This window comes from Ursus americanus, chromosome 35 (genome assembly GCF_024610735.1).
Source record: "Ursus americanus isolate L20-20 chromosome 35, mUrsAme1.1.p, whole genome shotgun sequence".
NCBI lineage: Eukaryota > Metazoa > Chordata > Mammalia > Carnivora > Ursidae > Ursus > Ursus americanus.
Genome location: NC_142161.1, coordinates 24352586 through 24368058, shown reverse-complemented (window position 1 = coordinate 24368058; position 15473 = coordinate 24352586). Strand labels below are relative to the sequence as shown.

Here is a 15473-nt window from a genome sequence, read left to right as displayed (position 1 = left end):
TCCATCAAATTTTTATTTAAGAATGGGGTATAAATTAGGATATATTATTTAAAGCTATAGTACCAAAACTCACTCTGGATCTTTCAGCTATAGGAGAAGAGAATTTTGGGAAGTAACATTATATATGTAATTATGATCGCACTTCAGAATTTTATGTTTGTAGATGACACTACCAGTTTACCATTAACCACTGAGGAACAGAGAAATGGATAGAAATAGCCATGGAGACTAGATCCGTAGACTTAATAGTTTGCTCACCATTTTGCTGTTGTGGAGCGGAAGCTCTAGAAGCCTAGATCTTTTGGCATCAGATAGAACAATTATTTTAGTGATTTAATTTGTTTGTAGCCTGTAGGTTTCATTTTACAGTTTAGAATGTCTTAAATCAAAGCTATTTCTTTCAAGAGGTCCAAAATAAAAAATTAAAATTACCATTAGTGCAAAGAACTTTCCCCAAAGAATGTGCTTACAAATGAATACATTTTATTAGTAAAAGGATCTCACTAATTTTCATTGTCTTAATTTCTCATCTTTCATCGTGGCATATCAGGGAAGTTGGGAAAGAGATTAAATAAATTATTTTGTTTAAATAATTTAAATAATAAGTTATTTAAATTATTTAAATAAATTAGGAAAGAGATTAAATAAATTATTTTATTTAAATAATTTAAATAATTTATTTTATTTAAAGAAAATTATTACAACTGGAATTTTGGTGATGTAATTTTGGGATATTTATGAATTATGAACATCTATTTTTAAAATAAAAGATTATTGGGGCAGGTCCCCAGACACCTACTTTGTAAACATGTTTAAGATGTTTCTAAATGTCTCATTTACTGGCATGGTTTTTAAATATTTGTGGACACTTCTTGATTACCTAATACCCTTCCTTTTCTAGAGAGGGAAATGGGCCCCAAAACTTAGGTATTGCTTACTTCCTATAGCCACTTTCTGATTTAAGCTTACAATCTCAGATTCAAAATCCAGTGTAAGAGCTTGCAACATGCTGTAAAGTGTTATATATCATAAATAGGTATTTCTCAGCAATTCTGAACTCAGTTACACTCTTTGACAAGGGTTTTGCATGAAAGGCAGGTCTTAAAATATTCCGGAGGGATTCGGGTAACACTCTAGTTGGATCATGTGACCATGCCCTCTGCGGATGACGGAACATGACATTCTCCCCTACTCTGAGAACACCACTCCAAAGAGTGTTAAGATGCTAGGTCCCATTTGTCAGTCTTATATTCACAAAAGTAGAGTGAGGCCCTATCCTATTCTAACCAAGGAACACAGCTTGAAGGGTATTCATTTCACCAAAGAAGACCGCTTTCAATGTTATGCCAGGTTAAAAATCCTCTCGTGCAGCGCGACACAATTATACTTACCCATCTCCCTGAGAAGAGTGGACCCAGGGTTTGGATCTTTAAAATACTACTTAACCCCATCTGGGGTCTGAGTGGCATAGTTTAAATATTAACGGTAACCCTAGAATACACTTTAAAACTTACAGCACACAAGCACAGATCACATTGTTTATGGTGAAACATTTTTTAAAATTATTGCAGCATAACAAAAGCACAGAGAAATGCATGAAATGTCAGCATGCAGCCTAGAAAGTGAACACACACATTATATAACCACACAGAATTTAAGAAGCAAAGCTTTACTATATGCTGAAGATTCCAAGTAAATTATAGATCACATAACGTAGAATACCTATATTTGGAGTGTTTATTATATTCCAGTTGCTGGGCTAAACACGTCATTTTTTAAAAATATTTTATTTGAGAGAGAGAGCACAAGCAGGGGCAGAGGGAGGGGACAAGCAGAGTTCCTGCTGAGCGGGGAGCTCCACACAGGGCTTGAGGTGGGAATCCTCGCCGGGCTCAAGGCCAGGACCCTGAGATCATAACGAGAGCCGAAGTCGGATGCTTAATCGACTGAGCCACCCAGGTGCCCCTGGGCTAATAAGCACATTACGATGAGTACTTCAGTGAATCCTCAGAACACCGTTTGAAGTAGGTACTACTGTGGTCATACTCATCTTACAGAGGAGAAACTTGAGCTTTAGAAACCATAAGTCACTGTACACTAGGCCTCAGAGTTTCTAAGAAGTGCAGGAAAGTGTTGAACATGGGTCATTTCTGGCTGCAAAACCCAGGTCCTTTGTAGAAAGCACACAGCCTCTCAGTGGAATGAAGCACACGCCATGAGCTTTCAGGCTCCTGAGATAAACTGTGAGAAAGGTTTTTTTGATGAGTGAATTCATCTCAGAATTCTCAAATCACATTGTGTCGGCCTTTCATATACATCTTTGACTAAGCAATTGGGTGAAAGTCAGCCCGAGCAGCAGGTTAGGATCAGGACTGAAAAGTGTTAGAAAAGGGGACGTGACAGTGATTTGCAGGGACATTGCACTAAGGACACTGGGCTGCCCTCAAGTGCCTGACAGGCAAATACGTCAGAATTTCCCAAATTTTAGAGATGTTCTCTCAGTGATGACTAGATTAAAAAGACGTGAAATGTGAAGCATATCATTGCACTTTAAAGAAAGGTTCTATGTACAGCATGAAATATACTGGTAATTTAAATACGTGAAGTAGAAATAATAAAATGACAGGCAGTTGAAATGTCTGCATCTAAAATGCATTTAGTCTGAATTAGAGTCCACTACAGATGAAACATAAGTGGTCCACTTACACCAAGTCTGTCTAAATAATACTTGTAAACAAAATATATTTAGTTGACATTTAAGCAGAAACATCCTTGCTTAAGAATACAATGCAATGTAAAACCCTATTAATACAATGGTACTAAACTCTATTCACACTCACATATTAGCTCAGAATGAGTTATGTATCATTCCAATCAATGGCATTATGAGTTTTTATGTCGTTTTAAAATTAGGCTCATGTTTTTATTGTATCATTCTATACTTCTACAGACAAAGGGATCATAAAATGTAATCATGCATTGGTAGAGTATCTGTTAATAAACTATTCATGTATTATAGAAAAAAGCCCTCCTCCTATTTTTTAATTGACCAGTTAGTTACCTACTAACAGATCTGTTAATTAAACCTCATTTGCCCTAAAGAACATGTGGCTTTGATCTGTTGATGGAACATTGTGTTCACTGGTTGTTTCATTTTGCTCTTGACAAAGCGTGAAAGAGCCAGCTTCATTTTATGTCAAAATGTTTATTAAAATGGCAGTAGTGTCTATTTTCACAGGATAAGGCATATTCAATGATACACAATCAGTGGTGTAATTAGGGAATTTGTAAACCACAGGCATTGTCCAGAGTGATCATTTATAAGGGGCCTAACAATGTCACATGGATTCTACAAGTAGACAAATGGCCTTTTTATTATAGAAGCAAATTGATTTTTCTAGCCATTCTGCATTGCAGAGTTTACCACTGAGAGCAACAGTTGCTCTGGAAAGTAAAATAAATTGTAGATGGCTTTAAAGCATCTTTCTTTTGCTATGCTTTCATAAAATGCATTTTATATATAATTTATAGCTTATCATCCTTTTAATTTAGAATTCCTTCATCCACAGGAAAGCAATCACATAATTAACATGATCAGACATGATCCGTGGTTTTCATGGCAACACCCTGACCTTTGTGAAAATGGACAGCATTGACATTTTGTCATTCTCATAAGGGAGGGATAGATGTATTTAGGAATGTCTAAACCTCTTTACTTCATAGAAGCAGAATGAGAGCTGGGATATCCGTATTTTGTGCCATTTTAGGATAATATCCAAACACGCGGATCAAATTATTGTGTCTAATGAAAGAAATTTGTGGTCTTCTTTTCTTGGATGGCAGTAGGGGAGACCTCTGTTCAGATTTTTAAAAGTTCATTCCTGTCCTTTCCAAAATGCTATCTTCTTCAAATAGTGTTTTCATCTGAAATGAATATATATATCCAGTGGTCTTTATCTTTTCCAGGAAAAGAAAAAAGAAATGCATATGTATCTCCAAAACAACTGACAATGGCAATGTGATATATTACTTATAAAATATTTCTTTGGCCCTGTGTGTAGCCATGTTCAATATTTGAGACATCGTGGTTATGAATAAAGCAAGACCTTTGCCTTCAATATAGAAATATATGTATAACAACAGGGATGCCTGGGTGGCTCAGTCAGTTAAGCGTCTGCCTTCGGCTCAGGTCATGATCCTAGGGTCCTGGGATCAAGTCCCGTATTGGGCTCCCTGCTCAGGAGGAAGCCTGCTTCTCCTTCTACCTGCTCCTCCCCCACCTGTGGTCTCTCTCTCTCTGACAAATAAATAAATAAAATCTTAAAAAAAAAAAAGAAAAGAGAAACAATAAAATATATAGTCATTGATATCACACCAATAAAAGGCAATAATAAGAAAACATAATTAACATATATTGAGTGTTTACTATATGTTAGACCTTGTGCTCAATGGTTTATGTATATTACACTGTTTAATCCTAAAAAATGTAAAGTTGGTACTATCATGCTCACTTTTTTAGAGTAAACTGAGAGACATAGGTTAGAGAGCTTTTCCAAAGCACCTAGTAGGTGGTAGAGCTGGGATCTAAATTTAGGCTGCCAGACCTGAACCTTGCTCTTCACAAGTATATTACACAATTCAAAGTACTTCACAGTTCAGAGGATACTCTAATGTGCATGATACCATTGTATCTTAAATTATCATTAAATTCTCCTTTTCATCAGCCTTGTATGCAGATTAAGAGACTAGATTAAGATGACCTAAAACTGCACAGCTGGAAAGTGGGATGGGTTGAGCCCAAGTAAAATTTCTAAACTTATACCCTTACAACTCTTTCAAACTTTCCATGTCCACTAGAAAGGGGCTTCTGATTTAAAAGTAATTATGAGCAGTTACCAGTTATAAAGAATCCTCCCTATTTATCCGTTTCCATAATGCATGGTGCACTTTTTGAAGGTAGGGAATGGCCTAATTTATCTCTCTTGCCCTCAGTCTTAAGGATATTTATCTATTGAAGGGGCTCTAGAAGGTGTGTCAGAATGAATTGGTGTTAGCTCTAAAGTAACACGTAAATTTTCAGATCTGCAGCCCTGCTTTTGTTATTGATTTAAGGGATTGTGCACACATGTAAATGTATTTGGATAAACCATTTTAAGAGCAAGTAGGCAAGGACACAAATATGTTACAGAATACGAGAATTGCAGGAAACTGGTGATCTCTGAGCTAATTTTATAGCACTCTCTCCTGCTTATTTTTAATTTCTATAACAAATGTTTAGAATGCAGTATTCCACTTATACAGCTGAAATTCTTAATCGATTGCTTATACCCAAATAACTGTCATTTTCCAGCTTTACTTTAAAAAATAAAAAAATAAAACACCTACCAAAAGTGAAAGGGAATTTGAATAATAGAAAGTTGAGTTGAAGAATTAGTCCCCTACTTCCCAGAAATGGTTATAGATTGATTATCTCTTTGTCAAATAACCTAGTCATGTTTTAGTAAAGATCTTAGTATTTTATATGATGTTTTAACTCTTATAATACTCCCTTCTTATTACAGAAAAAAAGTAAGTGCTTCTTTTGCAGTCCGATTTTCTTCCAACATTCTCAGTCTAGTCCAGATTCCTACCTTGCTGAAATTTTAGCATAATTTGAGCGACTAGCAAGCAGAACTATCTTGCTCCGTTTTTTTCTTAATTTAGTTTTTTAAAAAGGTTTTCTACATGAGAGACTTTACATACTTAATGAATGGCCAGTCATTTCTATATTTCAGTGCTTGAGAAACACATACAGTAAGTCAGGGAAGGGAAATTTAAAACAGGGGGAAAAAAGGTATGCTTTCATGTCTTTCTCCAAAGAGGTGAGTAGAAAATTTTCTTCTTGATACAGACTTAATCTTAATGATTCTAGAAGATATTTTCTTAGAAGCTCAAGTCAGAAAAGCAAATTACATGAAGATCCTAACAATGCCAGATACTTGAAAACTACATTTAACCAAACGCTGCATAAGCAGCCCTTAGCTTAAGTTCCCATTCACTTATGTATTTATGAGGCAGCAAGAATGGAACCTGTGTTTCTTTGCAACTGGTCTTGTAGCTTGTGTAGCAGGGAAAATATGAATGCCACTTAGAGAGTGATTTTCTATTTTGTTCTTTCATCTTACACTTTGTGTTCTATTGAATCCCTCAGAGACTATTCTTGTGCCATAGCAACACCTGCTGGGAGAGGGAAGTTGGAACAGCCACACTGTTGCCTGCCAAAGTTGTTTTCCTGATTGAATGGCACGGCAGGTCCCCCATCTTCCAATACTAAACCTTCCAGAGTTGCTACCCTCCAAGATCCTGCTTCTCCCCATATGTTTCAAATAACTAACAATGCCATTGTAATAAGATTTTTTACAGGTTTTCCAGAAATAAGCAGTGTGTATATGTCTGTCTGTACGCATGTACATTTCCCCGTAGAATTTCCAAATGCAAATGCCATGGTATTTCAATCTCAGGGCGGTTTTTAATACGTGCTTTCCTCCAGCTCTATTGCTAGATTTGCAAAATAACTGTCAATTCTGTTTTGTTTGCATCTCCTGACTTATCATAGGTGAGTCAGTAAAAGAAAAAATCTTGTGTCAGTGCAAAACTAAAAAAAAAAAAAAAAAAGCAGTTTTTATTTACAGAGTGTGATGGGAGAAGTATTTTTGCGTATTCATGTCATGGACAGAAACAGTAGGCTTACCATCTGGTGTAAGGAAATGTTTAAAAATAAGTGCCTGCTTCATATATGATTTGCCCACAAGACTATAATACAAGTCTTAGAATATGGGTCCCTGTGGACATTCTGTTGTAGAGCCAAATAGCCTCTTCTTTACTGCTAATAGAGGAAAGCCATAGCATGGACAAATTACTCAATACTACCAAATGCTTCTGATATTTTTCTCCCTGTATCATTACTGTGACCAAATTAAAATCTAGCAGAATTGCTAACTTTAAAGAAACCAATTGTTGTTGTTGTTGTTGTTGTTGTTGTGGTTTTTCTAATTAAAAAAAATAGAAAGAGTTAATGTGTGAAAAAATGATCTTGAAATTCATATACTCTATAATTAAGCCTTGGATAATCAAGAGGTGATTATTCATCAGTGGTTTTCTTAATAAGTTCTTCCCATTTCTGAATTGGTGCTCCATCTGTCAATCAAGAATGTATCAAGCATCTCTGAAATACTTTAAAATGTCGCATGGTGTGGAAGCTACCAAGGAAGTAGATAAAATGTGGTGCTGACCTCAGGACATTTGAGCTACATTTGTAAGGATGGCAGAGAGCATTTTGTCCTGACATTTATAGAATAAATTAGATATGCTGTGATCAGAGACATGGAGAATAAATAAAAGATACAGAAGTCAAAAAGACTTAAGGACACTGGAAACTTAAATTGGGCCTTAAAACAATGGGAAGTGATTGGATGGGTATTATGAGAGTAAAGTAATTTCTAGAGAAGGAAGGAAGGGAATGAGCCAAAAATGTTAAGAGAACCCAAAGACCTGCCTAAATTGAATAGAGAACTTTTCACAGAAATACTGTAGCTTAATAAAGTTTGGCAGGTAAGAGGGAAAACAATGGGATTTAGACCTCTATCCTAGAACACAAAAACTACTGAAGATATTTGAATAGTGGAATGACAAGATTTTTACTGAAGTTTAATGCAGAAAGGGGAAGAACTTTTTAAGAGGAAAGACATTAATCAATTATGTTTAGTAATTCATTTGAAGGGGGGAAATAATCCAGAAGGAAGCACAGCATTTAATATATTTATATTATATTACATCGCATATTATATTAACCTATGGCTCAGAGAAGTTTGGCATATTTTAAAAAACAACTATGAAAACATTCTATGTGCTACCTATCATGTAATTCACCATATTACCTATCTCTGTGATTTTACAAAATAGGAAATGTTTCCAATAAGTATCCACTGGGGATTTTTATTCCTTTCATGAGAAATGAGTGGTAAAGCATTGCTGTCTTTCATCAGACATTTTATGTTACCAGTCACGGTCCCTAAAAGGAAGCAAATATTGGCAGGTTCATTTGTAAGTGAGAAGCCTTTAGCGTGCTGGATTTCTTTTGTTACCTTGAAAATTTTTAAGCACACCTTACTAAATATTTTAATTGACACATATTAGTTAAGAAAATGGGTCAAGCTTATTAGTTTTAAAAGTATTTTGCTGGCTTGGATTGGAAATATTTTTAAGTTGAAGAAAATTCTTGAATTTCCCTTATATAGTCGTATGAATATTCCCCAGTGGCCTCAGAACATCACATGCTTATATGTTTCATGTCTCAAGGCAGTTGTTCCCACTCTTAGTAATGTGTTAACATCAACTGTGAGGTTTAGATTAGATTAGATTGGACTATTTCCAGTATAGGGTTTTCCAATACGGAGGTTTTAAAATATGGATTAGAGTAATGATACTATCCTCACTTATACTGAATATACTTTTTGAGTGGAAGAGAAATGAGTAGTTACAACAAGCATGCTGACAAATTCACTTAACTAATGTCTTATCCATAGACCGTTATGAGAAGTCATTACTGATGTGCCATCAATAACTATTGCAATCGCAAACTATTCCATTCTTTACATCCATGTAAAATTATTTTGTGATTTTTCAAAACTCCGAAATTTGAATATATCCTTGTGCCTGTCTCATACTTAGAAAGCTAATCTGTAATGAGTTAGCAAATAATAGATTAAGGACTGTTGATGTGGACACTGAGAAAGCATTCAAGTCTCACAGAATATCTTTTCTTTAAAACTGTGCGGTCTGAAATAAGGATGTTACTAACCTTGGAGTCTCAAGGATCACCAAGGATGAAACTCACATGCAGTCTATAGTAAATTTTTAAAATTTACATGTTGTTTTTGAAGATTACCAAAAAAATAGATTTGACTCATTTGAATTAATTATATCTACAAATTCAGTATTCACTTGAGTCTTACTTTTTTACATTTCTTTACATACATCTGGTCAGCTTGAGAATTCCTAAATTCTGACCTCTAGGGGTCACTTTTATAAACACACATTTTTTGAAGTCTTATTTATGTTTTAAATATAGATTTTACATTTTAATTTAAAACATACATAGGTGTTATAAATTATTTCTCCCTAAAATTCAAGTATAATTAAATTAATGCCATACTTATTTTAGGATTCTTGAAAGTGGGAGTCTGGTTGTCCTTCTGGAGGAAATTCTACTTATTACTTACTTTATTATAATTTTTTATGTGAAAAATATGTCCTCTGTTTCAATATCTACTATTGGAGTAGACTATAAATAGTTATGTGTTTTAAGCCAATAAGTCCATAATAAGCATATCATGATGTGTTTGTTTCAGACAGCATATTTTCTCATACAGCTCAGATGAGCTAACTTTCCCCTGCATTCTTGCGAGTGAGGAAATTAGGCCAGTCATTTTCTGAGTAATGACTAAAGATTAAATTTCCTCAGCTTCCTTCCCAATGAAGAAATGAAAGCATTTGAATTTTCTGTATTTGTTTTATTTCACAGTCTGTGATACAATGGGAATGTTGACAGAAAACCAGTGTAAATTACTTGTCTATGTATTTATGTTTGGAATGAGAAACTTTGGTGTCATAGCATGCTCTTCAGGTCTCCCTGATTATAGCGTCTTCTGCAGTAGCATTTTAGATAAGAAAAATCAAAATCAGGGCATGCATAATCTATATGTTATAAAATGTACCTTTGTGTTTTTACCAGGAGGAATTTTTTTCTACTGAGTACACTATGGATAAATGTGGATCTCACAAGGTGCAGACATTTCAAAATTTTCTACTTAGTGTGATGCTTTCACTGGAGACAATATTTCAAGAAAAAAATAATTTAGTTGATTTAAAAAAAGGATGTAAAACACATCATGACAAATGATAAATGGCATGTCCTCAAGCTAGTTCTTTCCTTTTTTTTCTTTAATTTACAATGTATCTATTCAGATGTTTTTTTTGAAGGGCTTGGAATCATATCTTCTTTTTTATTTATATATTTTTTTATTATGTTCAGTTATATCTATTTGGATTTTTAAATGAAAGGCGAAAGAAAAGAAAAACCGGAAGAGTCCTTGTTTGACTCTCAACTTTCTCACACACCCACATACATCTCAAGATATACCACATCTGAAATCTATACTAACAATATATTTTGCAGAAGATTCTGCTACATTTACATCGGCTACTAATTATAGAAGGACTACACTTCATTATTTATTGCTTTGGTTTTAAAATCTTCATGATTTATGTCTTATATTTATTTCTATTATATACACAGCCTTTTACCTCCCCTTCTTACTCTTTGCCCTCCTGCCCTCCCCTTCTTACTCTATTGCCCTCCTGCCCCCCCCTCCCTTCTTCAGTTATTTCATGACTTCCTGGTTTGTGCCAAGCAGGAGAGCAGGGCACTTTAGAGGTAGAGTGCCACTGTGTACTCTGAGGGAGATGGCACTCTGTGCCTTCAGGGAGCTGTCCGGTCAGCGACATAGATGTGGGAGAAAAGAGAGGACAAAGCCAAAAGTACAGGTCAGACAAGTACACAGTGTAATTTGTGGCCAGGAAGAGTGAGCAAACAACCCAGTCTAAGCGGTAGGCAGTTGTCACAAAAGTGGTAATATTTGAACTGAATCTCAGCACGTGAGGCAGGCAGGGGCTCCTAGAAGTCAGCAAGGGCCAGATATGCTGGACACAGGAAAAGAAGGGCTTGTTCAAGAGAACTGAGGTTTCACCAGTCAGTGAAACTGCAAGAGAATGAACGTTCTAGGAGTGAGCGTTTCTCAGACTGTGTTGTCCAGATTACCATGCCCAGGTGATAGATTTGTGTTATTAAAAGGTGGAGTTTTTATCCGATGAGCTTTGGAAATAGATTGCATTACCATTTCAGGTTTCTCTAAGCCTCTTGGAACCTGTAACATGCTCCTATGCATTGCACCTGTTGTAGGAGAGTGAAAGAGGAAGGGAAATATACAAAGAAAGTGAAATTCATCAATAACCCCACACTGAGAGAGAACCACTGTTAGTGCTTTGGTATAGTTCCTTCTGATTTATTTCTCTCTAGATTTCCCCATGTATGCCTCTCGCTCTTCCCTGACTCAGTGCACAATTGCCTCCTTGTCTTTCATTTGTATATTCAGCATAACATGCTTTACTGAGTTCCTATCGCATGCGAAATAGGGTGCTAGATACTAACAATCTAAAGTCTATGTTTTCTTCCTTTAAAGAAGTTCCTTCCTAACATTCATCGCCCTATGTCTTTTTTGGTATAAAAACTTGGTACTGCTGTTTGGGTTGCTCAGTAACATCTTTTACTCACTCAATCACAGTGGTTATAGCTGTTCATACTCTTCACTAAGATGCTTTTCTTAACAATATGAGCATCTTTATCAAGAGGTGTAGTTCTGTGACATCATTATCCAGAAAGCTGCATCATAGTTTATCCCGTGACTGTACCACGATTTATTTAATGACTCAGTCTGTTTTCAGGTTCTTTTTTTTTTTTTTTAATTAAAACAGTAGTAGGATGAGCACTCTCGATGAGGACTATAGTTTTCATAGTGACTGAACAAGATTGTATTTAAGATAATAAAGCAGCTGACAGGGTAGCAGAAAGGCTGGAAGAATTAGATTGGTAACAGAGACTACTTATTGTAGTGTCACAAGAAGAGAAAATGATGAATTCTAAGCAATCTACCTATAGCCATGAAAAGAAATAGGCAGTTATGAGAGACATTTTAATGAGGAACCAATGCAGCTGATTGGATGTGGTGGGCAAGAGGAGATGCTAAAACCAAGAAAACTCTATGGCTTTCAGTTAGCAGATGAGGTGTGTTGATAATTAACTACGAAACTTAGTCAAGAAACAAATAGCATTTAGGTTTGGGAATTTGAAAGACTTTTGAGATATAGAATTAAGCCGCAATCATAGACTGAAAGAGCCTTGGGATAAAGTTAGAATTTGTATTATCAACATATAAGAGAGAGAAATCCATGAGAAAAAAATGAGAGCTCCTAACAGGGAGATTTATAGTAATAATTAAGAGAGTTGACTACAGAATTCTAGAGAATGGAAAATTTAATGTGTGTGGGGGGGAGCCTATCAAAGCTTTGAAAAGAGTCTTCTTCACCAAGAAAGTTGCAAAGAAAGATTAATTCTGATTCCAAGATTTTAAAAGCCTCATGGAAGAGATCCAAAATAAACTATATTTTAGTTGGGCTTTGTTGTTGTTTAGCAAAACCTGGGCTAATTTATTTTTAAAATCTATTTTTATTTTAATCTAGATTAAAACTGAGGCTTACATTTCTGTAATTTTGATTATGTAGGGATGAAAGTTTACCTAAATAAATAACATAAATAAATGTATAAAAAAACCATAGTTTTTTAAAACTATGTAGCATGATAAACTCAAAAAATTTATATAGCTAGTCCATCGTGTTTTTTTAATTTAGAGTTGCCTACTGTGTTACTTTGAATATTCATCTTATTAAGCCAAGAAATAAACACTTTCATTTCACTTCTGTCTTCAAATTCTACTATTTGTTTTTATAGTCAGAACATTAATAGCTTTAGACCTCATAACATACAAATTTTTAGTTTCGAAAATGAAGAAATTAATACTCAGAGTCACTAAGTTTGGCCAAGGTCTTATGGCTTGTTTTTGGGAGGGATAAGGAAGAAAGATTTCAAATAATAGCACCATTAAATAATCTTCTAATTTATCATTTTCATTTATTTCACAAAGATTTATCAGAATTTGAATATATATTTGGGCTGGCAATTTTGACATACACATGAAATATTCTAATATTGATTGGTATTTAAGATAAGTATAGATATATAAGATATAAAATAGGTCAGGTAATTTACAAAGTATGTGTCATTTACCCCTTCACATTTCTTCCTTGGCTCTTTTTTATTGTCCCTGATACAGTGACCAAGAGATAGGCAGGGAAGATTGGTACAAGTTTTCCCTGGGAGCACAGCAGTAATGAGCAGGAGGAGGGGGTCACGTGCTAACTCAAGTTATTCATTCCAGACACCATAGTTTACTGGAGAGTGCGACAGGGGTCATGTTGCAGCATTGGCCACCTGCTATAAATTAGCCTCAATTTGAATTTTGTTCAAATCAAAGCATTTATCCTTTCTTATTCTCAGTGTTCTCATTTGTTAAATTTTAATATTAAACATTTGGTCCTTAGGATTATCAAGGGAATGAAAATGTAAAAACCTCTAATTATGCCTGGCACATAGTAGGGGCATACTTATTGTTAAATGCAGAGGTTGTTGCTGTCTTTGTGTGTGATTTCTCATGGAGGGTGAGTAAATATTATAGCTTCTTCCCCATCCTGCTGCTTAGAATTGCATGATTCCCTCATGGTTCATTTCAAAAAGAACAAATTATTTAACTAAATCGTTTATTTTTTTTTTTATATTTACAGAAGTTAATAATTTAATCAAATTAATTATGTAGGTTTTAAAAATGTAACCATTTTAAAAGATGTATTTTAATGCCGGATTCTGGAATGTATGTATCTACTTCAAGAAGGTGGTGATTAGTGTTTCATATTTTCTAATTTCTAAGATATATGCACTATTTAACTAGTTTTTTTTTTTAAATAGAAGGAATTAAAAAAATAGATATGGAGATATTTAAATAGCAAGATAATTAGCTCACTTATCATTTTGGACTTGATTTTTCTCTAGGTGTGATAAGAGCAATGACATTTCAACCAAAGTTGAAAAATAATTTTAAAATTATGTTTGCTTTTGTTCCTGGGCACTGGAACACAGTCATGCTAGAAGTAAGAGTAAACCTTTGCCTTTTATCCATATATGCAGTACGACCTCCAAATGGAGCACATGGCATTTATCAGAAGAATAGAATGTTTCAGGTGTCTCTGGTTATTCTTATTCTGGTGTTCTAAGTTAGCCATACTTTTTTGATAGGTGTTTTATTGCACAAATATAATGCATTTCATGTACATTGGTATAAGAAATAAGTCTTCAGCGGGACAGGTGATACCCTTTGTGATAAAACACATCAGTAGTACTTGCCTCTTATTGGTTCATGCTTTTCACTAAACCCTAACATAAATACACTCCAGTTCGTAATTTCCAGTAAAATGAACCACTCATAAATATCTTCAGTAAAATCAGAAATTCGCTTTACCTGAAAAAGTTACAATACTTATATTGTTGAACTATGTTTTGGAAAGCTCACCTAAAATTAATTCTACAGAAATAGAGGCACATTATGACAAACTATTTACAATGATCTCAAAATGTCTTAGAAGGAAGTTGTATGAAATGCAAATGTTAAAAAAAAAAATACTAAAAGTCCAAGGAGAAGAATACGGTGAGTGGATTGTTCCATTCCGTTTCCACTGAGGAGAAAACAAACCGCAACCTTTAGCATTTTGGCAACAGTTTCTGTACCAGAGTCAAAACTTCTGATTTTATATTCAAGGTTCTTCTTTTTCCTTTTCCTATTACTTGCATTGACTGTGCCACCTAAGTTGATAATGTCTCTTATCCCTTTCTTTTAGCATCCTTGGGTAAGAGACGACAGCATAGGAAACAAGACTGAAAAGCTAAAACCTACCTTCAGCAAGCAGGATCACTCTTCTGTGAAATACAGATGTTAAAAACCCAGTTAATGGCTTGATAATGACAAGTCATTGAGTAGATCGTTCTTATGCTGACCATTCATGTTCCAATTTAATGCTTTATTTATTTTGCTAATGTTTGAAGACCTCATTTGTGAGAGTTGTAGGAAAACAATTCAGCATTCTTTTAAGTGAGAGTATGTGCCACTGACTCCCAGGGTCTCTATTATTTTTGTCATCTGAATTGTCACACTTCTTCAACCAGCAGAAATTGTTTCCTTATGATTTTCTGTGTTTGAATATGCTTTACCAGTTTATACTAACCTTGAAAAATTTTCTTTTTCCCATTTCAAGTTCCACCCAATCTGACTGTTCCACAGGAAAAATCACCTCTGGTCACCAGAGAAGGGGACACAATAGAACTGCAGTGTCAAGTAACTGGAAAACCTAAACCCATCATCCTCTGGTCTAGAGCGGATAAAGAAGTTGCAATGCCTGATGGGTCAATGCAAATGGAGAGTTATGACGGAACACTGAGGATTGTGAATGTATCTAGAGAAATGTCAGGAATGTACAGATGTCAGACCAGCCAGTACAATGGATTTAACGTGAAACCAAGAGAAGCTTTGGTGCAGCTCATTGTCCAGTGTAAGTAATTTTTTTTTTTCTATGTGTTCCACTGGGGGACAAGGGAAGAACAGATATGATTATTCTGCCAGTAAAATGAAGTGAATTTTAGAACTGTTTTAGGATAAAATGTTTCTACCTTGTCACTAGCCAATTGAAACTGTAGTTTTCACTAAATCTGCCTA

General features: G+C 34.9%; 1 protein-coding gene across 1 annotated transcript in view; it reads left to right on the top strand.

The window, feature by feature from the left end:
* MDGA2 (MAM domain containing glycosylphosphatidylinositol anchor 2) overlaps positions 1 to 15473 on the top strand; it is a 778105-nt gene that overhangs the window by 580789 nt on the left and 181843 nt on the right. Inside the window, exon 8 of the mRNA XM_045799284.2 lies at positions 15016 to 15309. Within this exon, the coding sequence (XP_045655240.1) occupies positions 15016 to 15309 (294 nt within the window). The remainder of the gene's footprint in view (positions 1 to 15015; positions 15310 to 15473) is intronic.